Source organism: Coregonus clupeaformis, chromosome 24 (assembly GCF_020615455.1).
Source record: "Coregonus clupeaformis isolate EN_2021a chromosome 24, ASM2061545v1, whole genome shotgun sequence".
NCBI classification, from domain to species: domain Eukaryota; kingdom Metazoa; phylum Chordata; class Actinopteri; order Salmoniformes; family Salmonidae; genus Coregonus; species Coregonus clupeaformis.
Window position 1 is genome coordinate 55091820 of NC_059215.1, and position 23995 is coordinate 55115814.

The 23995-nt window shown below is 45.3% G+C and overlaps 1 protein-coding gene and 1 long non-coding RNA gene across 2 annotated transcripts in view; one reads left to right on the forward strand and one right to left on the reverse strand.

Moving 5' to 3' along the window:
* Nucleotides 1–1547: 1547 nt before the first annotated feature.
* LOC121538312 (putative protein 2) overlaps nt 1548–23995 on the reverse strand; it is a 28242-nt gene continuing 5794 nt past the window's right edge. The window contains exons 3-5 of the mRNA XM_045206937.1: nt 21127–21235; nt 1886–2017; nt 1548–1631 (exon numbers count right to left, since the gene is read on the reverse strand). Coding sequence (XP_045062872.1) covers nt 1548–1631; nt 1886–2017; nt 21127–21235 — 325 coding nt within the window. The remainder of the gene's footprint in view (nt 1632–1885; nt 2018–21126; nt 21236–23995) is intronic.
* On the forward strand, nt 3003–4090 carry LOC121537394. The gene is made up of 2 exons (XR_005995065.2): nt 3003–3060; nt 3503–4090. It is a non-coding gene; the product is annotated as an uncharacterized LOC121537394 (long non-coding RNA).

The following is a 23995-nucleotide window of genomic DNA, read 5'->3' on the forward strand; positions in this document are numbered from 1 at the left end:
ACAGGTACACTTCAACTGTGAGAGACGGAATATAAAACAAAAATCCAGAAAATCACATTGTATGATTTTTAAGTAATTAGTTTGCATTTTATTGCATGACATAAGTATTTGATCACCTAGCAACCAATAAGAATTCCGGCTCTCACAGACCTGTTAGTTTTTCTTTAAGAAGCCCTCCTGTTCTCCACTCATTACCTGTATTAACTGCACCTGTTTGAACTCGTTACCTGTATAAAAGACACCTGTCCACACACTCAATCAAACAGACTCCAACCTCTCCACAATGGCCAAGACCAGAGAGCTGTGTAAGGACATCAGGGATAAAATTGTAGACCTGCACAAGGCTGGGATGGGCTACAGGACAATAGGCAAGCAGCTTGGTGAGAAGGAAACAACTGTTGGCACAATTATTAGAAAATGGAAGAAGTTCAAGATGACGGTCAATCACCCTCAGTCTGGGTCTACATGCAAGATCTCACCTTGTGGGGCATCAATGATCATGAGGAAGGTGAGGGATCAGCCCAGAACTACACGGCAGGACCTGGTCAATGACCTGAAGAGAGCTGGGACCACAGTCTCAAAGAAAACCATTAGTAACACACTACGCCGTCATGGATTAAAATTCTGCAGCGCACGCAAGGTCCCCCTGCTCAAGCCAGCACATGTCCAGGCCCGTCTGAAGTTTGCCAATGACCATCTGGATGATCCAGAGGAGGAATGGGAGAAGGTCATGTGGTCTGATGAGACAAAAATATAGCTTTTTGGTCTAAACTCCACTCGCCGTGTTTGGAGGAAGAAGAAGGATGAGTACAACCCCAAGAACACCATCCCAACCGTGAAGCATGGAGGTGGAAACATCATTCTTTGGGGATGCTTTTCTGCAAAGAGGACAGGACGACTGCACCGTATTGAGGGGAGGATGGATGGGGCCATGTATCGCGAGATCTTGGCCAACAACCTTCTTCCCTCAGTAAGAGCATTGAAGATGGGTCGTGGCTGGGTCTTCTAGCATGACAACGACCCGAAACACACAGCCAGGGCGACTAAGGAGTGGCTCCGTAAGAAGCATCTCAAGGTCCTGGAGTGGACTAGCCAGTCTCCAGACCTGAACCCTATAGAAAATCTTTGGAGGGAGCTGAAAGTCCGTATTGCCCAGCGACAGCCCCGAAACCTGAAGGATCTGGAGAAGGTCTGTATGGAGGAGTGGGCCAAAATCCCTGCTGCAGTGTGTGCAAACCTGGTCAAGACCTACAGGAAACGTATGATCTCTGTAATTGCAAACAAAGGTTTCTGTACCAAATATTAAGTTCTGCTTTTCTGATGTATCAAATACTTATGTCATGCAATAAAATGCAAATTAATTACTTAAAAATCATACAATGTGATTTTCTGGATTTTGTTTTAGATTCCGTCTCTCACAGTTGAAGTGTACCTATGATAAAAATTACAGACCTCTACATGCTCTGTAAGTAGGAAAACCTGCAAAATTGGCAGTGTATCAAATACTTGTTCTCCCCACTGTATATCTCACGATATTCATTTGTTCATCAAACCCCCTCTACCCGTTCCAGTACCGTGTTACCTCTGCCTCCCTGGGCAGCAGCAGCACAATCAGGCTGCGGTCTCATGTCCTGTAAGGGGGGGGAGAGAGAGAGAGAGAGAGAGAGAGAGAGAGAGAGTCAGTGTGTGTACAAGACGTTACACACACCTGTTAATCAGTGACGCAAAAACCAGCAAACCAGTAGAATTGTTCCTCATAACCCTCACATCCCACAGCCTCCCGACAGACGTAACATTGTGTTGCAGATGTTAAGAAGCAGAGACCATATCTTCACCTACCAACCCCAGTGTTTTTCCTCTGTGTGGTGTATATCTGTTCATATACCTCAGAGTCCTCCTCGTTGTGAAGGGGTTGGATGTAGGGGTCATGTTTACGGTTGAGAGGTTCAACCAGCAGCAGGAACAACATGTAGAGTAGCAGAGAGCCCACCACTGACAGGTAGATGATGATCGTCACCTGGGGGGGATGGAAAATAAATGTAGCTTGGATTAAAGTTCGGGAGACAAAGCCTTTGGCTGCTTTTTGAAATGCAAATGCAAACATTTGACAAGTAAAACATGCAGGGGTACAAAGAGAGGAAAGGAAGGATGTATCTAAAAAGGAGGGGGATATTTCACATATTATTTGTTATTTATACACTGAACAGAAATAAAATTGCACGCTCCCTCAAAACTTGAGACATCTGTGGCATTGTGTTGTGTGACAAAACTTAAGAGTGGCCTTTTACTGTCCCCAGCACAAGGTGCACCTGTGTAATGATCATGCTGTTTAATCAGCTTCTTGATATGTCACACCTGTCAGGTGGATGGATTATCTTGGCAAAGGAGAAATGCTCACTAACAGGGACGTAACAAAGTTGTGCCCAAAATTTGAGATAAATAAGCTTGTTGTGCGTATGGAACATTTCTGGGATCTTCTATTTCAGCCCATGAAACATGGGACCCACACTTTACATGTTGTGTTGATATTTATGTTCAGTGTAGAATAGACAACACAATAGAAATGTATGTATACATGACATAATTATGATATTTGTCGAAAACAGGTGCCACCTACTCAGAGGGGCCTTGAGCAGACCACTTAACCCTTAACCTGCTCCAGAGGTGATGCTCTGTGGCTGACCCAGTGCTGCACATGGCACAGAGCAGCGCTTGGAGCAGGTTGGGGGTTAAGTGGCTCAAGGGCAGGTGGTAACTGAGATGATGCCAACAACCCTGAGATGATGCCAAGTTCTGTTTGTCTAAATTTGCCACATGGAATTGCCTTATTGGTCAAAAGCCTGGCTGTCATTTAATCAGCATTAAAGGTTAACATTTAACACTTGTACTGTAGGTGCTGCTGCCTCCATGTGCTCTCATTGGTTGAGGCTTCACTGAGAACAGACCATCTGTGGGTTACCCGATTAAGTATTTATAAACAGCGATTGGGCATAGGAAAAAACATCAGTGGTTGGTTCCACTGAGATACAGACACTCATCTCCAGACTCTACATAGCACAGGTAAGATCTACTCCATTCTCATCTTCATATAGTTTTTATGAGTCCTGTAACAAGTGTACTTTATAGCATTTAGCATATTCTACCACTAACAAAATTATTCCCTTGAAAATTGACATAATGCCTGTCCTTCATCTCTTTTTCTGATTTAATTTGTATCTTTCTTCTTCTGAAGACTGTTAGTGTTGTATTTCCTCTTCTCTGAAGACTGGTAGTGTTGTATCTCCTCTTCTCTGAAGACTGTTAGTGTTGTATCTCCTCTTCTCTGAAGACTGTTAGTGTTGTATCTCCTCTTCTCTGAAGACTGTTAGTTTTGTATCTCCTCTTCTCTGAAGACTGTTAGTTTTGTATCTCCTCTTCTCTGAAGACTGTTAGTGTTGTATCTCCTCTTCTCTGAAGACTGTTAGTGTTGTATCTCCTCTTCTCTATTTTTTCCCTCTCTTAGTTTGCTTTCCCCTTTTGAAAGTCATGGCCTCCCTCTCTCTGGGACTGCTGTTTCTCTGTATGCTGGCTGGCGTCCATGGTGCAAACGTCAGAGTGTCCGGCCTTCATGCCAGCGGCCTTAAAGGGGACCCTGCTGGTAATTACCCTGACCCCTATGTCAAGGTTTGGTGTGGTGGCGAATCCGGTGGCATGACAGACTGGCACAAGGATACTCGTAATCCATCCTGGAGTGCCGTATTCAACTTTCTGAATGTGCCATCCAGTGCTTCCTTGAAGTTTGAGATCTGGGACAAGGACCTAAACTTCGATGACCACCTGGGAACCTGCACCACTGAGCTCAAGTCTGGCAGTCACAGCGTAACCTGCGGTCTGAGTAGTGGAACCTTCTACTACACTTACAGTTACCAGTAAGCCAGCCATAATGTAAAACATCAGTTACCAGTAAGCCAGCCATAATGTAAAACATCAGTTACCAGTAAGCCAGCCATAATGTAAAACATTCGGCCATCACATACCTTAATGAAATTCTAATGAATTTTACTGATGAACATTAAGGCCTAAATAAAAACTTGCATTTCTGCACAATGGTCTCAGTCTGGTTCTCTCATTTATTTGGACAGTGAAGCTAAAATGTTAAAATTTGTCTCTATACTGCAGCATTTTGGATTTGATATCAAATGTTTCATAATAGGCAACAATACAGAATGCCACCTTTTATTTGAGGGTATACAGATATAACCTGGAATTAAAATGGATTTTGGGGGGGTTTGTATCATTTGATTTACACAACATGCCTACCACTTTGAAGATGCAAAATATTTTTTTGGGTGAAACAAACAAGAAATAAGACTAAAAAACAGAAAACTTGAGCGTGCATAACTATTCACCCCCCCCAAAGTCAATACCTCCTTGCCTTGTCCGTGAGTTTTGGTGGGCGGCCCTCTCTTGGCAGGTCCACCAATTTGAACTATTTTGTGTATGTCCATTACATGAAATTCAAATAAAAATCAATTTAAATTACAGGTTGTAATGCAACAAAATAGGAAAAATGCCAAGGGGGATGAATACTTTTGCAAGGCACTGTATGATCTTAATTTGATCACTTTTGTTGCTGACAATTTTCCTACACCGCATAAATTCACTGAAAACCCACACTAAACCAAGGTTATATTAACAGTACTGCACTTTCATAAAGTCTACTTTTGTCTAGCTAATAGTTTAACCACCGATCAAGCACATTATGGACAAAAGGTTCAAATCCTGTTGCTGCAGGATTCTTTTGCAAAGACAATACTGGTCAAATTAAGATCCTACATCTGTATCTGTTTTACTGCTTAGAAATGAAAGCACAATTCTCTTATAGTGTATTAAAGTAGTCAAAAGTTTAGTATTTGGTCCCATATTCCTAGCACGCAATGACTACATCAAGCTTGTGACACTACAAACTTCTTGGATGCATATGCTGTTTGTTTTGTTTGTGTTTCGGATTATGTTTTGCCCAATGGGAACTTAATGGTGAATAATGTATTCTGTCATTTTGGAGTCATTTTGATTGTAAATAAGAATAGAATATGTTTCTGAACACTTCTACATCAATGTGGATGCTACCATGGTTAGGAATAATCATGAATGAATTGTGAATAAAGATTAATGAGAAAGTTAGAGGCACAAATATCATACCCCCCATTAAGTATTATTGGTAATAGTGAGAGGTTAGCATTTCTTTAGCGGTAACGTATGGTCTTTATTCATGATTTTGTGGGTATGATCATAATTTTTCACGATTCATTCATGATTATCCGTTATCATGGTAGCATCCACATTAATGTAGAAGTGTTTAGAAACATATTCTATTGTTATTTACAGTAAAAGTGACTCCAAAATGACACAATACATTATTCACCATTCAGTTCCTATTTAGAAAAATATAATCTGAAACACATGACTGAACAAGGTTGTTTATTATCAAACCAATAATTAGTGGCCCGGGATTAGTTTAAAACAGCCCGTGACATGGTTTGCGAAATTATATAAAATGTGAGAAAATCCGCAACAGATTGAAAAAAGGTAGCTCCGTAATATGGGCCATATGTTTTGAATGGGCTAGAGACTATAGTATCTGAAGATTATGCCTTTGTTAAATGTTTTTCATGAAGAAATAGAATGTTGTTTATGGTAGTATCAAGAGGGAATGTTTTAGGTGTAATACCACATACCACAGACAGGAGGTGGGTTGTAGACAGGGGAGACTGGTGATTGGCCAGAAGAGGGAGTCACCCCCCTTTTTGCATTGTTTATAAATAGGGGTTAAACGATGAGACGTTAGAACGGCCATAGCAATCTTGAGGAGCCGTTCTCCGGACAACGCGTGTCTGTAATTTATGCTGTAACCTCGTGGTATGAATAAAAGCCTCTAACACGATGCAGCATAACGGACTCTTTTGTTGACAGCGATAATTGCCACCATTCATCATATACGACATAATGGCGCCCAACGTGGGGCTTGGGTTTGCGTCTCTTCCTTGTTTCAGTCAATCGCTGGGCTAACTCTCTCTGAGGCATGGAAAGGGTGAGTGTTCTTGCCGCTTCGGAGTTTGTTAGATTGGATATGACTTGTGTACACTGAAGCGATGCTCCATTATAACCTGGCCTCAGGTGGCGGTGTTGCTGGTCGACTAGAGTCTGCTAAAATTTATTCCATTGGAAGCGGCAGTTAATTGGAAGCATTTAGAGCATTAAACGGTAGGATTTAAGTATTGAACGTGTATAATTCATTGGTAACGGGTGACAATGGATTAGTAGAGAATAAATGTTGGAATACGTATGCATTTTTAGGGCACCGGGGGATCTGGAAAAGCCCTCGAATCGAGGCGATTCTTTAGGAATGGGCCATAAAATCCTTGCAACGCGTTATGTGGTGTATGGTTAATTCTGGGAATTATTAAGCTGGACGAATTATATGTATGTTATATACTCATCGTATGGTTGACGAACTATAATGCTTGGGGTAACCTCTCTATGATTATCCAGAACTTACGGCAACACAAAGTTAGAAGGAGATATTACTGATAGACAATGATTTGGCCACGGTGCGGGGTGTTCATTTGTATAGCTAGTAGGCCGCAGTTGGCTAGAGGCTGAAGCTAAGGCTGGGTTGTTTCAGGCCACGTGGTGCCTCGTGGCTAAGGCTGGATTGTATGGTTCGGGTCACGTGGTACATCGTGGCTAAATGCTAATGCTACATGCTAATTGTGTTTTGTGCCACAGTGTACCTCAGGCTAATGCTAACTGCTAATGCTAATTGTGTTGCGTGCTACATGCTAACGGATATCCTTAGAGATTCCATTGCGATGGATTAAAGTCTCTTAAACTTGTCACTGTCTGTAAGTCAGGTTGTATGTTTTGTGAGCGCTGTTAAATGTTGTTTGACTATAAGGGGGAAATGGGAAATTACAGCTGGCTGTTATTCTTTCTGTTTGGGGAGAGAGAATAGAAAATCTTCCTTTCACGGTGAAAAGGGATTTTTGAATGGTTGTGCGCATGCGTTTAATTTTGCGATACTACCCGACAGAAAGGGGGAGTTTATGACACGAGATTAGGGAACGGTTTGTTTTACGGCACTAGACGGCACCACGATGGGATGCTGAAACTCAAGCATGAGGTTAAAATGATATTTGCGCATGCGTGGGATTCTGCAAAACAACACATGGGTTAAACTGCAGGGGGAGACAGAGGAACACAGACGACGGAACAAATAGGCACAAGGAGAGTTTAACACGAAGTTTACACGGCGGTGGGTTAAGATGAAACTTGTTTTGGGACCTATTGAATTTATAAATTAAATATATGGTGGCGGATTATAATAGAGTGAATTAAATAATTAAATGACGGATTAAAATCAAAATGTTTTTGGGCGATCTATAATTAGTCCTGAGTTAAAGTTTTAGAGTGAATGTAGAACGAACGAATATTGAATGGTTGGAAACACTCAGTGATGGCATTAACTATTAAAAGCTGTTTCTGTGTCTTTGTCCCTTGTCATGAGAGACAGGAGAGAGGGGGGAGCGAGGAGATACAGGAAGTGATCACGTGACGCGGTGGAGGGATCAAATCATCAAACAGGTTACTGTTACAAGATATGTGAGTTTATGACGATTTTGCATAGGCTTGGCAAATACTATTTCATTAAAAATTGCATTTTGGATGCTCTGTGTATCATTTATTGAAGGGTTAGAGGCTTTGTTTTTGGGATTGCTTTGAAGTTGACTAATTTACTTGCATTTGATGGGTTGTGGTAATATAGTCAACACTAATGGATAAATTGGGGACATAGGAGATAGGAATAAAAATGGGTTTTAATTATTCATGATTTTTAATTGACTTATTTGGATTTATTTGGAGTTGTTTAGGTTATATTAAGAATTACAGGGGGGAAGCCTACATAGGCTATATAATTTAAAATAAGATAGTTCACAATAAAGGAATATAAAGGGTTGTTACAATGGGGAAAAAGATATCAGGACTATGAAAGTCATTACACGGGTTGATATAGTGCATAGTGGTAATCCTTTAACTAAAGTGTTGCTAGGGTATCCGGCAAGTGAAACAAAAGTTGCCCTTCATTCTCAAACAGAAATTGATAAAATATGTCAGCGATAAGATAGGTTTAAAAGTAGAGCTTAGGGAGGTTTATTCTCAGCTTACAATGATTATCCAGGAGTGATTATTGCATCAGAAATATAGATTAATAATAGATAGGGTACCAGCAGAAACAACGATGAAGATGAATTCAAAACTCCAGAAGTAAGAAGAACCGACATGTCTGGAAACGAAGAGAAGGAGGTTCAGAAAGATGAAGATGGAAGAAAATGAGATGTCTGGAACGTGAAGGAGAAGAGGATGATGGAGATGAGAGTGATTGATGAGAGGTCATGGGTGGAGGTGACTCTGTGATCAGAGGGAAGTGGCAAGAGAGGAAAGAAGAAATGGATACTAGAGATTTGATCTCTGATGGAAGTTGAAGATGAAGAAAGCGATGAAGATTTGGAGATTAAAGGTGCTTTATTTTCAAGAGGAGTTTGTCCTACAAGTACTGGCACAGAAGAAAAGTAAGAAGATGATGGAAGATGATATTTCGAGGACAGAACTTAGAACTAAGGTTGAAGAATACTGATATGTCAACGACGAGAAGGAACAGGACCAAGAAAACCTGCTGAGAAAATAATCCCAAGAGTTGGAGAAGGAGAAAATAAGTTTGGGTTATGAAGAATCAGAGGGAACCAAATCAACAATCACTGTTACAGCTTCAACTGAACAATATCAAATGCAATTGTACCAGCCAAGGGGGGGTACTAGGTGTCATATCCACAGTCAAGGTCTGGACAGACACAGAATTAGAGAAGAAGAAACAGAGGAAGATCCAGGAGTAAGGGAAGATCACCTGTTAGTGTCTAGAAGATACGAGGGTGTAACGATCCCGGCAGTCTGAGTCGGGTTCTGTCTGGTGACTAGTTTTTCTGTTCGTGATCTCCAGTTTCCCGAGGGTTCGGGAACGCTCCGGGGAGCTCTCTTGATTTCCGCACCTGCATCCCATCAGCAATCTGCACACCTGGTCCTGATCATCACCCTTCTTAGGCTCTGGCCTAACATCCATTCCCTGCCGGATCGTTAGCCATGAACAGTAGGTTTACCAGGGTATCAGTCTTAGAGCCTAGCGTTAGTTTTGTTGTTTTTGCACCTTGTTGGTTTGTTGCTTACTTACCCCCGTTTTGTTCCATCTGCAGTCACCCGTCCGGAACCTTCATCCAACCTCTGCCTGGTGGTCGGCGGCTGCCGACCCAGGATGGGATCAACCACTGCACCCCCAACAACTAATCAACGCCGCCCGCTCTGTTCCCTGGATTATTCAGCATCACTCTTGAATTTGTAATAAACACTCACCTTCGTTTCAACTTACCTTGTCCTGGTCTGCTTCTGGGTTCTGGCTTAGCAACTCGTGACAGAACGATCCGGCCAGTAATGAACCCAGCGGACCTGGACTCTGTTCGCCATGCCATTACCCAGCAGGAGAAGATGTTGGGCCATCATAGCACGGTACTACAGGAGATCGCGTTGTCAGTTCGGAACCTTTCTACCGGTCTGACGGAGGTCCAGAACCAACGCAAGTGTCCGGTGGAGGATCCACTACCGGTTTCACCCATCTCGCCTGCCGCTTCTGAAGCTGTGTCCTTCCGTGAGCCCAAGGTTCCGACGCCGGATAAATATGAGGGGGAGCTGGGAAGATGCCGTTCCTTCCTTATGCAGTGTGGATTAGTGTTCGATCTACAGCCCTACTCTTATGCCACAGACAAGGCTAGGATAGCCTTTGTGATTGAGTTGCTGCGTGGTCGAGCGCTGGAGTGGGCTTCAGCCGTTTGGGAACGACAGGATCCCTGCATGGCTTCATACCAGGGGTTCACGGCCGAGATGAGGAAGCTCTTCGACCATTCCGTCCGAGGGAGGGACGCAGCTAGGCGCCTGTTTTCGCTTCGCCAAGGAACTCGCAGCGTGGCCGACTTCGTGATCGAGTTCAAGACGTTGGCTGTGGAGAGTGGGTGGAATGAGGAGGCTCTGCAAGCGGCCTTTTACCAGGGTCTGTCGGAGCAGCTCAAGGATGAGTTGATCTCCTATCCGGAGCCTAGTGACCTGGACAGCTTGGTAGCCTTGTCTATTCGGGTGGATAATCGAGTCCGAGAGCGAAGGAGGGAGAAGCAATGGGTTCCGTCCAACCGATCAGCTTCTCAGGTTCCAGTCGGGTCGTCAAACTGCGCGGCTCGCTAAAGTTGGGAGGACTTTTAGCGAGCCAGTTTCGACCTCTCAATACCTCTGTCAGACCCCGTTTCCCGGCTACCCTTATGAACAGGAATCAGAGCTTAGCGATTAACGCTTTTATTGATTCAGGTGCCGATGGAAGCTTTCTAGATGCCGAGTTGGTGGAACAGCTGGGGCTTTCCAAGGAGCAATTGCCGGAAGCCATTGAAGCTACCACTCTGAACGGCAGTAGTCTGGCACGTATCACGATGAGGACTGAACCGGTTAAGATGCGGTTGTCGGGGAATCATTCTGAGATGATTTCATTCTTCATTCTGCCGTCTTCCCATGTTCCTCTGGTCCTTGGATACCCCTGGCTGAAGGAACACAATCCCACGTTCGATTGGGTGACGGGCAAGGTAACGAGTTGGAGCCTTGATTGTCATGCTAACTGTCTCAAGACTGCCTGCCCCCATTCGGTTCCCAGTCAGGTGATTGAGGCTAAACCCCCAGATTTGTCCCTGGTTCCCGAGACATATCACGATTTGGGGGAAGTGTTCAGTAAGCAGAAGGCTCTGTCACTCCCTCCCCACCGACCATATGATTGTGCCATCAACCTGTTCCCTGGAGCTGTCTACCCCAAGGGAAGGTTATACAGTATCTCCCGACCTGAACGTGAGGCTTTGGAGACCTACATCAAGGAGTCCCTAGCTGCTGGTCTCGTTCGTCCCTCGTCATCACCCCCTGGGGGCAGGATTCTTCTTTGTGGGTAAGAAGGATGGCTCTCTTCGACCGTGTATTGATTATCGGGGGTTGAATGACATCACGGTCAAGAACAAGTATCCCCTGCCCTTGATGAGTTCTGCCTTCGACTCCTTACAGGGTGCTACGGTGTTCACCAAGCTAGACCTACGCAATGCGTATCACATGGTCCGGATCAGAGAGGGGGACGAGTGGTTGACGGGTTTCAATACACCGATGGGTCACTTCGAGTATCAGGTGATGCCGTTTGGACTGACCAATGCTCCAGCGGTATTCCAGAGTATGGTGAACGACGTCCTGAGAGATATGATCGGTCTCTTTGTGTTTGTTTACCTGGATGACATTCTGATCTTCTCGAAGGAACCTTCCGACCACGTCCAGCATGTCCGGCAGGTTCTGCAGCGATTGTTGGAGAATCGCCTGTTCGTGAAGGCCGAGAAGTGCGAGTTTCACGCCCACACGACATCCTTTCTCGGGTACATCATCTCCAGGGGAGAGATTAGGATGGACCAGGAGAAGGTTAGAGCGGTTCTGGAATGGGCCCAGCCCGGTACGAGATTGCAGCTCCAGAGATTTTTGGGGTTTGCGAATTTCTACCGCAGATTCATCCGGGATTACAGCCGTGTGGCCGCTCCGTTAACTGCCTTGACTTCCAGTATCAGGACCTTCAAGTGGAATCCGGAGGCGGATCGAGCGTTTCTGGATTTGAAGAGGCGATTCACCAACGCACCGATTCTCTCTCAACCGGACACGGCCCGTCAGTTCGTCGTTGAAGTGGGACGCGTCTGATGTGGGAGTTGGCGCCATCCTGTCGCAGCGATGCTCCACGGACAGTAAACTCCATCCCTGCGCCTACTACTCTCGTCGCCTTTCGCCTGCGGAGAGGAATTACGATGTGGGTAACCGGGAGCTTCTCGCGGTGAAACTTGCCTTGGAGGAGTGGCGCCACTGGTTGGAGGGGGCGGAGCAACCGTTTATTGTCTGGACTGACCACAAGAATCTTGCTTACGTGCAATCGGCTAAACGTCTCAACTCCCGTCAGGCCAGGTGGCGTTGTTTTTCGGACGATTCAAGTTTTTCCCTGACGTTCCGACCTGGATCTAAGAACGGCAAGGCGGACGCCTTGTCCCGGATGTTCTCCAAGACGGAGGAGAGTGGGTCCAAGACCGAGACAATTCTCCCCGGAACTGCGTCGTGGGAGCAGTTATGTGGAAGATTGAGGAGGAGGTGCTGGCGGCCCTTCGGACTCAGCCCGGTCCCGGTAACGGTCCACCCGGTCGGTTGTTTGTGCCTGAGTCGGTTCGTCCTGCTGTCCTCAAATGGTCCCACGCCAGCAAGATGGCTTGTCACCCTGGCGTGGCTCGGACAATGGCGTTTCTTCGCAGACGCGTTTTGGTGGCCTGCCATGGCCGAGGATACTCGGGGTTTTGTTGCTGCCTGTCCAGTGTGTGCGCAGAATAAGAGTACCAATCGGCCCAGCTCTGGACTACTTCACCCCCTTCCTATTCCCCGGCGACCATGGTCGCATCTGGCCCTGGACTTCGTCACTGGGTTGCCCGCTTCTGAGGGGAACACGGTCGTTCTGACTATCGTGGACAGATTCAGCAAGTTCGCCCACTTTGTGCCAATTGCCAAGCTTCCCTCTGCCTCGGAGACGTCCGAGATCCTGGTTAGGGAGGTCTTCAGGGTCCACGGTTTGCCCAGTGATATCGTTTCCGACCGTGGCCCTCAGTTTACCTCTGCTGTCTGGAAGTCCTTCTGTTTGGCCATTGGAGCTACAGTCAGTCTCACATCTGGTTTTCACCCCCAATCCAATGGTCAGGCGGAGAGAGCCAACCAGAAGATGGAATCCACGCTACGCTGCCTGGTCTCTTCCAACCCCACCTCCTGGGTCTCTCAGTTGCCTTGGGTTGAGTATGCCCACAATACTCTCCCTACATCTGCCACTGGGATGTCTCCCTTCCAGTGCCTGTATGGCTACCAACCTCCCCCTGTTCCCTTCTCAGGAGAAGGAGCTCTCAGTGCCTTCTGTTCAGGCCCATATTCGTCGTTGCCACCGGACCTGGCATCGGGCCAGAAAGGCACTCCTTAGAGTTTCGGACCGGTATCAGCTCCAGGCGAATCGTCGCCGGATCCCCGCTCCCACCTATTCCATCGGAGATAGGGTCTGGTTGGCCACACGGGATCTTCCGTTACGGACTGAGTCTAGGAAGTTGTTACCGAAGTTCATTGGTCCGTTTGTGGTGGAGAAGGTGATCAATCCGGTGGCAGTTCGACTCAAACTCCCGAGGACGCTCAGAGTCCATCCCACCTTTCATGTCTCCTGCCTCAAGCCTGTTTTCCTCAGTCCTCTGTTGCCTCCTCCGCCTCCTCCTCCTCCTCCTCGGATGATCGGAGGTGGTCCTGCCTACACGGTGCGTCGCATCATGGATTCCAGACGGCGGGGCCGGGGTTTCCAGTATCTCGTGGACTGGGAGGGGTATGGTCCTGAAGAGAGGAGTTGGATTCCGCGGCGACAGGTCCTAGATGCTGACCTCATCAGTGACTTCTACCGCCTCCATCCTGGCGCTCCGGGAGTCCGCCCGGTGGCGTTCGTCGGAGGGGGGTACTGTAACGATCCCGGCAGTCTGAGTCGGGTTCTGTCTGGTGACTAGTTTTTCTGTTCGTGATCTCCAGTTTCCCGAGGGTTCGGGAACGCTCCGGGAGCTCTCTTGATTTCCGCACCTGCATCCCATCAGCAATCTGCACACCTGGTCCTGATCATCACCCTTCTTAGGCTCTGGCCTAACATCCATTCCCTGCCGGATCGTTAGCCATGAACAGTAGGTTTACCAGGGTATCAGTCTTAGAGCCTAGCGTTAGTTTTGTTGTTTTTGCACCTTGTTGGTTTGTTGCTTACTTACCCCCGTTTTGTTCCATCTGCAGTCACCCGTCCGGAACCTTCATCCAACCTCTGCCTGGTGGTCGGCGGCTGCCGACCCAGGATGGGATCAACCACTGCACCCCCAACAACTAATCAACGCCGCCCGCTCTGTTCCCTGGATTATTCAGCATCACTCTTGAATTTGTAATAAACACTCACCTTCGTTTCAACTTACCTTGTCCTGGTCTGCTTCTGGGTTCTGGCTTAGCAACTCGTGACAGAGGGGGGTATCAGCTGAGAGCATCGATTAGAGAAGAAGGGAAAATAGCAACAATTGAAGTAAAAACAACCGACCATTAGAAGTGATAGTGAATAGGGGAAAAACTTATCTGGGTTCAGCCTAAAGAGGTTATCCATATCCACTCTGTAAAATAAACTAATTAGGTTAGGATAGGGATTTGAGGTAGTAAAACAGTTTACTCTTCGGGAATCAATTGAGCTCTGCTATAGAAGTCAAATAGGAATTACAATAGACATACTAATATTAGGACAATATATCAAGGATATTGTGGGAAGAGATGCATGGTGTAAATTGAAGTGTTCAATCAGAGGCACACTAGACGACTGACTGTCTGGTAGAATATTTTAAGAAGTAGGGTTTTTGGGAATCATTTGCTTAAAAGATAATATCATAGGAAGGATGATAATGTATTAGATTGCCTGTTAGACAATCTGTCTGGGAAAAAACTTAATAGGGGTGACTGTTATTTTGGGTTACATTCTTACATTAAGAGATTTGAGGTTAGGCTAAAGGTGTTTAGTCGGTTTTGCCAAGTCTGTGTAAAGGAGTCAGGAGCAGGTGGGGAATTCCCAATCACGTATTCTAAAAATTGGTGGGGAAGGAATTTTGTCAATAAATCAGTGGAAAAAGGTTTTTTAAATGTTATGAGAGAAAAGATTAGATTAAAATAAGTTAGGAGTAGAGTAGGTTTGAAGGAACTCAGACAGTAAGCTAAGTTTAAAGTTAGTAGTAAGAGAGAGAGAGAATAGTAATGAATGACACTTTAGAATAGGAAGATCAAGGTAATTGTGGGTACTTTTTGTTATAATCAAAAGGTTTAAAGTTTAGAGGTAGAACTGAAAGGGGGAAAAAGTGACACTAGTGGTGATGGATGGAAGTACAAGTAAAGAGTTCAGAGCTTTGGGAAAACTAGGTTGATTATAGGGGTCCAGCATCAATTATAGGGGGAAAATACTGTTATTAGAGTTAGGATAATAATAATAATAATATGCCATTTAGGATGATGACGTTTCGTTCACAGAGAGAGAGAGAGATAATTAGGGAGAATAAGTATTGTTAGCAGGATCAGAAGTAGAAGCTGTTGCACTTAGTCAAATAAGGGATTATTTTGCGTAAGGTTACAGATAAAGATCAGGGAGAATATGTGTACTTATCTAGTGAAAGCATAGAAATTTGTTCCGGTTAAGAATTATTGGTTAAAGGGCTATGTAATTTGTAAGGTGATGCTTATAATGGAAGATTTGAAGTCTGTAAAACTTTCCACAGTCACAGAGGGAGTTAAGGATAAGTTTATTACAGTAGTCACTCCAACAGGGAATAATCGAATAGGATGTTGGTAGTTTCCCACTAGAGGGAATCAAGGGTTTTAATTCATCAACTAAATCAACAACGTTAATGGTAACTTTGGGAAGGGATTAATGATACGATGGTAATAGCAAATGTAGGAAGGATGACAACAACTTTTCTGAAATTAAAGGAGGCAGCAAGAGAGACTCAGGGGTTTAGGTTACGACGAATAGGGTTAAAAAAGCAGAGCAGATAGTAGTAGAGAGCAATATAGATTAATCTGAAATGGAGAAGAGAGATTCATCATGGAAGCTGCAGGATGGGGTCTTTTGATTTTGATGACAGAGGGGGGGGGCATCTGATCAGTGCTGCTCGTTCCTCTGTTGTGAAAATTAGAGATAGATTAACTCATTCTGTAAGAATCAGTGAGGAATCTTGAGGGTTGATGTCTGTTGGGGATGCCAGCCCAGGACGTGTTGGACGGTTGCGCAGCCTCTAGCGGGTCTGGGTCAGGGTTATGCTTTGTCATGACTGTGGTATCGGCAACAGTCATTGACAGATAAAATAATGTCGTTGTCAGAACAGTAGGGTTTAAGTGTTCTTGGGTAAATGGATTACCCTATGGGAATTGTTAGATGGAACGTAAAGTCAGGTAACAGTGGAAACCTGAAGTATTCAGGTGAACCAGTGAGGATAAAAGTTGTTGTTGTTCTAATAAAACATATGAGGTAAGGGGTATGTTTATGGGAATATCAGAGGGTGATGAGTATAGTATAACTTTGGATAAGTATGACCTTAAGGGTAGTAATGACAAATAATAGGTTATTTTTTTTATATACCAGGTAGTAGAAAAGCAGGATTTTGATGGTTAAATGATTAGCTTTTGACTGACAATGTGACTATAGGAATTTTAGAGATATTTGGTGGGTTTGTGATGATAGAGTACATTCTGACCCTATGGAGATTTGAGAGGATTTGGTTGCAAGATTAGTTAGGCCAGTAGGGGCAGTGATGGGTCAGATTTTAGTTTCAGCTTTGATAACACTGTGTGATGTTTGTACTGACTTTTGAGAAAGTTATGAGATTGAGATAGGTTGGAGAAGTGGTGCCTGGAGACAACACTCAGATGCCGGTGATGACTGTTCCTGATCTGGATAAAGATGGACAAGTGGAACTGATGGATAAATATCATTTTGGATTATTTGATGATTTTTCAAATTGTTTTTTCAATATTAGTATGATTTTTAGTATGATTTATGAATCAAAGGGGGGAATGGATAATGTGATTCATACATCATTGATATGTCATTTAAGGTTTAATTTGAAAATGTTGTTTTGCAAAAGATACTGTTTGGTCGTTTCTTTTCTTTTCATTCCAGAAGCATGTGGGGGAACATGGGAAGGGAGAATATGACTGGAGGAGATGAAATAAGGAGGGTGTGGCTGATTCCATCATCAACAAGTCCATTGGAGGAGGACAATACGGAGGAGATGAAGTGTAGTGGACTACATTCCAGTGTCTGCAATGAAATATAGACATATTTGATGTGTAATACATAATGGTGTCATATTCTTAGGTATTGATTTTAGTAGAATGATGTTTGATGTTATTGAATGCAGATGAGGATCTTAGATGCTTTTGTTTATTTCGATGGGGTTAGGGAAAGGACGGTTAGGCAGGGAGAGATTCCTTTTCAAGTCCTATGGGTTGACCAGCTTGAGAGTGGATGTTTCTGGATAGGATTTTGTTTGCAGGGGAAACATGTGTATTTAATGGCATCATAGTTTCAAATGTCTTTACATGATTTATGAGTTTATCTGGAGTACCGCGGTGGTTGCCTGGGGCAGAGGGACCGTGAGAGAATTTTACTGTCTTGATTGATGGATGGATGGATTTGGAACGAAGGTTGCCGGACAGGTTTTTCGCTCTCACACTCCATAAAGATTTATTCATAATTCATAGTAATGTGTTCACACTTCATCAACAGTTATTCATATTTCATAAGAAAGGTATTTACACTCTAGAGGAGAATGTTTTGGTTTAAGGTTAAAGATACTCAATAAGATAAGTTGTTACTAGTCATAATCCTATTCTGTTTGGTTTCGAGACGTTTAGTTCGTCTCGAAAGGGGGGAATATAGTATCTGAAGATTATGCCTTTGTTAAATGTTTTTCATGAAGAAATAGAATGTTGTTTATGGTAGTATCAAGAGCAGTGGCGGCTCCTGAAAAAATTCTCAGGAGGGGCAATTTTTCTGATGATTTAGGTGACCTACACACATTTAAAAAAAGATATGTCCAGCAACAACATGAAGACAGGGGCAGCATATAAGTCAATACCAGAAGCATTTATTGACTGATCTCAAAAGTGTTGGCTTACCAGGGTTGGTGGAGCCCTCAGTTTCATCTTTGCCTCGCAAAGCTAACTCAAACACTCCGCAAAACTTCACACACTGGATTAGCCGGCTGAGGATGTGGCGGTTCTTGCTAATGTCGTAGTAAATATATTTGTTATAGTGAATATGGAATATGATATGTTGAGTAAAATGTTGTGCTAAGATCTATTTAGGTCAGGAGCTGGTTATAAGTTATGTTCCTATCCAATAACAATGGACAAAAGGGTCCTATCTTGTCAGCCTTGTCAGCAGGTGGCCAAGGACAACACCCACGCCATAGGCCTCTCAGTTCTTCCAACTCACGAGTTCTTGCTCTGAGGACACACACACACACAAACACACATCATCACTGTTAAACACACACACACACACACATCATCACTGTTAAACACACACACACACACACACACACACACACAAAAATCCCCTCTCTTAGGCTGAACATTTGAAGACAGAGAACCCGACTCAGAGCCAATGCAACAGTGACAGTAGCCTGGAGGGGACCTCGCCCAACTCATCAGGACCAATCAGAAGATCAGAACTACTAGATTGAACCTACTTCATTTATTGCATAAAATGTCTGCACACAATGTTTCGGGGCTCTCTTCAGATAATAATAATAATAATAATAATAATATGCCATTTAGCAGACGCTTTTATCCAAAGCGACTTACAGTCATGCGTGCATACATTTTTGTGTATGGGTGGTCCCGGGGATCGAACCCACTACCTTGGCGTTACAAGCACCATGCTCTACCAGCTGAGCTACAGAAAGTGGATACTCATGGATGCGCATTGCAATTGTAAAATGTCAACACAATTGGAGACACCACGTCATTTTTGGAGACATGTTATTGACAGTAAACTATTGTAGATGCGACTGCTAACTAAATAAAACATTTTAGCTGGCTAGCTAATCATCTTAGCTAAATGTGGGGCAAACAATTCAGTTATTTACCGTTAATTTGAGGGATTGGGGTGAAAGAAATCGAGTTACATAGTGATACTTTACGATATACTGTATTGACAATATCGCAATATTTTAGCGCTAGTTGGCTGTACCTGCACCAAAACACCATTATTGTTCCTTCATAGCTTGTTCTCAATCTTTTCACATTGGGAGCCAATTTGTTTTCAGCACTTTTATTTCCATGACTGATCAAAACTCGTTCTCATGGCTTTCTGATCCCTCTGCAACAGACATATGGTGCGCAATAAAATCACAGTATCGAATCGCAATACGTATAGAATCATGAGACTCGCAATGCTGATGCATATATCTTATCGTGAGGTTCCTGGCAATTCCCAGCCCAAGTTCATTTGCCACAACAAATCTCTTCGCTAGCAAACGCAATGTGTCTCCAGCAATGTTTACTTTTTTGACGTTCTATGGCATCTCCACTTTCCAAGCATATATGACCACATGTAATATTTTGGTAAGTGATGCAAATAGTGAACTATGTAGGGCCAGGATGTAAAATATATGTAGCTGCAGCAATTTCTCTTATCTGATATGGTAAGTAATGGGGCTTGATTTATAGCTCCCTAAGAGTTTGACGAACGGGTCCGTGAACGCGATTGCAGATATCTTTACCTCTGAATAAACTGCCTTATATTATACAATTATCCACCTTGTCCAAAAGTCTCTACTTTTTCTCCGTTCTCCAGTAAACTTGTTTTATCAACAATAGTAAGGTTCAATGACACAGAAAGCAGTTCAATGTCGGGGTACAGTCGCTCTCTTACCAGGATCGCGGTCCGCTCTGACCAGGGTGAAGGTGGCCGGCTCCACCTCTCTGCCAGCAGCGTTTTCATTATTTAGTCCGTTCGTAGCGGGTATGTACCACGATCAACAAGATCAGTCCAAAACCGAAGATCAGTCCAAAGCAGAATGTTTGCAGAATGTTTGTAAACTAAGTCTACAAATTAAAAACATAAAATAACGCCACACTGCAGGTCGCAACATAGACGCTGATAGCCGCCATTGTCTTAGTTACGTTCAACGTTACGTCACGTATGACGAAAGCGCGTAAGTGCATGCACACAGACACCCATAGAGAATGTATTGAAAGCTTTGAAATGTGAAAAAAATAGATTTTACATGACAGGCTATGAGAGACTTCTGGGCGATTTTCAACCTGACTGAAATCGCCCAAAAAAGCGAGCGGGGCCATTTGAAGCACGACTTTAGCCTGATTTGACATTTAGTGGCTGGCAGATCAGACGTGAACACTGATAACTGCTGTTGCCGTGATATAATTTTTTATAAATGTATAAAAAAAAAAATATTATTATTATTTTTTTTTATTTTTTATAATTGATTAGAAAAAAAATCCCTTCCTTTTCCCGTTTGGCAGTGCGTCGCCCATATCGCCCTATTGAACAAGCCGTCCCTGATCAAGAGGGAATGTTTTAGGTGTAATACCACATACCACAGACAGGAGGTGGGTTGTAGACAGGGGAGACTGGTGATTGGCCAGAAGAGGGAGTCACCCCCCTTTTTGCATTGTTTATAAATAGGGGTTAAACGATGAGACGTTAGAACGGCCATAGCAATCTTGAGGAGCCGTTCTCCGGACAACGCGTGTCTGTAATTTATGCTGTAACCTCGTGGTATGAATAAAAGCCTCTAACACGATGCAGCATAACGGACTCTTTTGTTGACAGCGATAATTGCCACCATTCATCATATACGACAAGACATTTTCATTGTTGTAAAGCTGTAAGCATGCCTGTCGCGAAGCTGTGCTCCATTTTTCCTCTCTGGCACTCAGAGGCTGAGTAAATCAATAGGGCTGAAAGATGTGGTAGTATCTTATGAAACGGTACTACGGTATTCTAAAATGTTGGTATCATAAGTATCATGACGTTTTGGTACCGTGATATTACCGTGGTACTGGTATACTGTGCAACACTAAAACAGATATGTATGAAAATATCCTTAAATTAAAGGTGACATTCTGTACTGTCGCCTCATATAATGTAAAAAAAATCTCTAATCCAAAATGTTGGGGTATAGAGCCACATTTAAATCCAAATAAATACGGAGGGGAGTGTCTGCTGTATGGATAGCCAGTCAATCTGTTCCTTTAGTAATGGATGTAACTTCTTGAATATCATACTCCTTCCTTATACCATAGTCTTTTTAGCATTAAAACCTGTCCATTTTTACCAGGTAATATCAGTTGAAATCAACTCTGTGTGTCATTGTAAAGGGTCAGTAATACATTGATGGTGTTAATGCTGCGTTCCTCATACTTGCACTCACACAGCAGACAGTAGGCCTCCACATCATGGCCCTGCACTGGCATGGGCTCCACTACATGGAGGCAGTTACTGAGCAAGGACAAAAGTACACACATCATAAATAATTAGTATCAGGAGATGTTTATTACAAAACAGGGGGCAGGCAAATGACAGGTCAAGGGCAGGCAGAGGTCAGTAATCCAGGGCAGAGTCAATAAGGTACAGAACGGTAGGCAGGCTCAGGGTCAGGGCAGGCAGAAGTTCGTAAACCAGGTCAGAGTCAGATAGGTACAGGACGGCAGGAAAGTGGAGACAGAGGGCTGTGAGACAGAGGTTTAATCCTTGATACATGAAAAGTGGGATGTATACGGAGGGTGCGGGGCAACAGAAGACGAACAGCAGCGGGTACTGAGAATCTTAGAGATGGGGAAAGGGCCGATAAAACGGGGGGGAAGTTTGCGGGACTCCACCCGGAGGGGCAGATCCCGAGTGGACAGCCATACCCTCTGCCTGAGACGATAACCGGGAGCCGGGGTCTGGTGGCGGTCCGCCTGTCGTCGATACTTGGAGGTGGTCTTGAGAAGAGCAGACCGGGCTCTCTTCCAGGTACGGCGACAGTGGCGGACGAACATCTGGGACGAGGGTATGCTGACCTCTTCCTCTTGCTCAGGGAAGAGTGGGGGCTGATATCCCATAGAACACTCGAAAGACGAGAGTCCAGTGGCTGAGGAGGGAAGGGTGTTGCGGGCGTATTCCACCCACACGAGTGTCTGGCTCCAGGTGGTGGGGTTGGCGGAGACGAGGCAACGAGGAGTCGTCTCCAGGTCCTGATTGGCTCGCTCCGACTGGCTGTTAGATTGGGGGTGAAAACCGGAGGACAAGCTGGCCGATGCCCCAATAAGGGTGCAGAACGCCTTCCAGAACCGGGACGAGAACTGAGGACCGCGATCGGAGACCATGTCTACCGGAAGACGGGCTGCACCATGAGCTGGGCCGTTTCCTTGGCTGAGGGTAACTTGGGAAGGGGAATGAAGTGTGCGGCTTCGAAAAACGTATCCACCACCGTGAGGATAGTGGTGTTGCCATCTGATGGAGGGAGACCCGTGACAAAGTCCAGGGATATATGGGACAAGGGGCAATGAGGAATGGGAAGAGGTTGAAGGAGGCCAGCCGTTGCTTGCCGCAGAGTTTTATTCTGAGCATATGTGGTGCAGGCGGCAACGAATGCGGAGACGTCAGGAACCAAGGTGCGCCACCAAATACATTGTTGTACAAAGGCCATCGTTGTACAAAGGCCAGGGTCCGACGAGAGCCAGGATGTCAGACCAGTCGGAAGGAATGAGCCCATTCCAGAACCGGGGAACGGGCAGAGTCCGGGACAAACATCAGGTTAACCGGGCCCCCCTGGGGTCCGGCTGGGAAGGCTGTGGTTCTCTATACCCCAAACGAGTGCAGCCGTGAGACAAGAGGTAGGGAGGATGTTCTTGGGGTCTGATGGTGTAGCAGCGGGGCTATAGAGGTGTGAAAGCGCATTCGGCTTCACATTCTTGGACCCCGGCGGTAGGAGATGGTGAAGTTGATCCGAATGAATAGCAGGGCCCATCGAGCTTGCCTGGAGTTGAGGCACTTGGCAATGCGGAGATATTCCAGGTTCTTGTGACCCATCCACACTATGAAAGGGTATTCCGCCCCCTCTAACCAGTGCCTCCACTCCTCCAACGCAATCTTCACCGCGAGTAGTAGTGGGAGAGGAAAGCACAGGGATGCAGCTTTTGATCTTGGGCCGAACGCTGGGACAGGACAGGACAGACCCCACTCCGACGTCCGAGGCGTCGACCTCCACCACGAACTGCCAGGACGGATCCGGATGGATTAGGATGGGGTGGTCGTGAATCGGTGCTTGAGGTCCAAGAACGTCCGGTCTGCAGCTGGAGACCACGTGAACGGGACCTTGGCGAACCCCAAGAAGCTTTGCAGCTGCACTCTGGAGGTGGTTTGAGGCCAATCCACCACCACTCTCACCTTTCCAGGATCCATCTGTAGGTTGCCCGCAGCGATGATGTATCCAAGGAAGGAGATGGTGGAGCGATGGAATTCACTTTGACGAACAGATGGTTCTCCAGAAGACGCTGGAGGACTTGTCGGACATGTTCTTGAGCCGAATGGGAAAAAACGAGAACGTCATCGAGGTAGACAAACGCGAACCGGTTCAACATGTAGAACATCATTAACCAGGGCCTGGAACACTGCAGGAGCGTTGGTCAGTCTGAATAGCATCACCTGGCACACAAAGAAGAACCCTGCGCCAGTGGGGGAGGCAGAAGGACAGATACACCCTGCAGCCAGGGAGCACTCAATGTACGTTTCCGTCGCCTTGGTCTCCGGACCCAACAGGGAATAAAGGTACCCCCGAGGCGGTGTAGTGCCCAGTAGAAGGTCGATGGCGCAGTCATAGGGCCAATGTGGAGGAAGCGAGGTGGCACGGGCCTTGCTGAAAACCTCACAGAGGTCCTGGTATTCGGCAGGAACGGCGGAGAGGTCCGTGACCTTACCCAAGCCTGCAGGAAGTTGTCCCGGGGCAGGCTGCGCCGACTTCAGGCAATGAGCGTCGCAGAACGGGCTCCAACCCTTGATCGAACCCACAGTCCAGTCCACAAGGGGAATGTGTCTATGGAGCCATGAAAACCCCAACACAACGGGTACCTGAGGGGATTCGATAAGTAGAAACTGGATCGACTCGCTGTGGTTGCTTGACACTCGCAGGTTGATGGGAACCGTGTTGTGGGTGACTCTGACAATAGAATGCCCATCCAGTGCTCTGATGTCCGTGGGAATGGAGAGGGTTTGAGT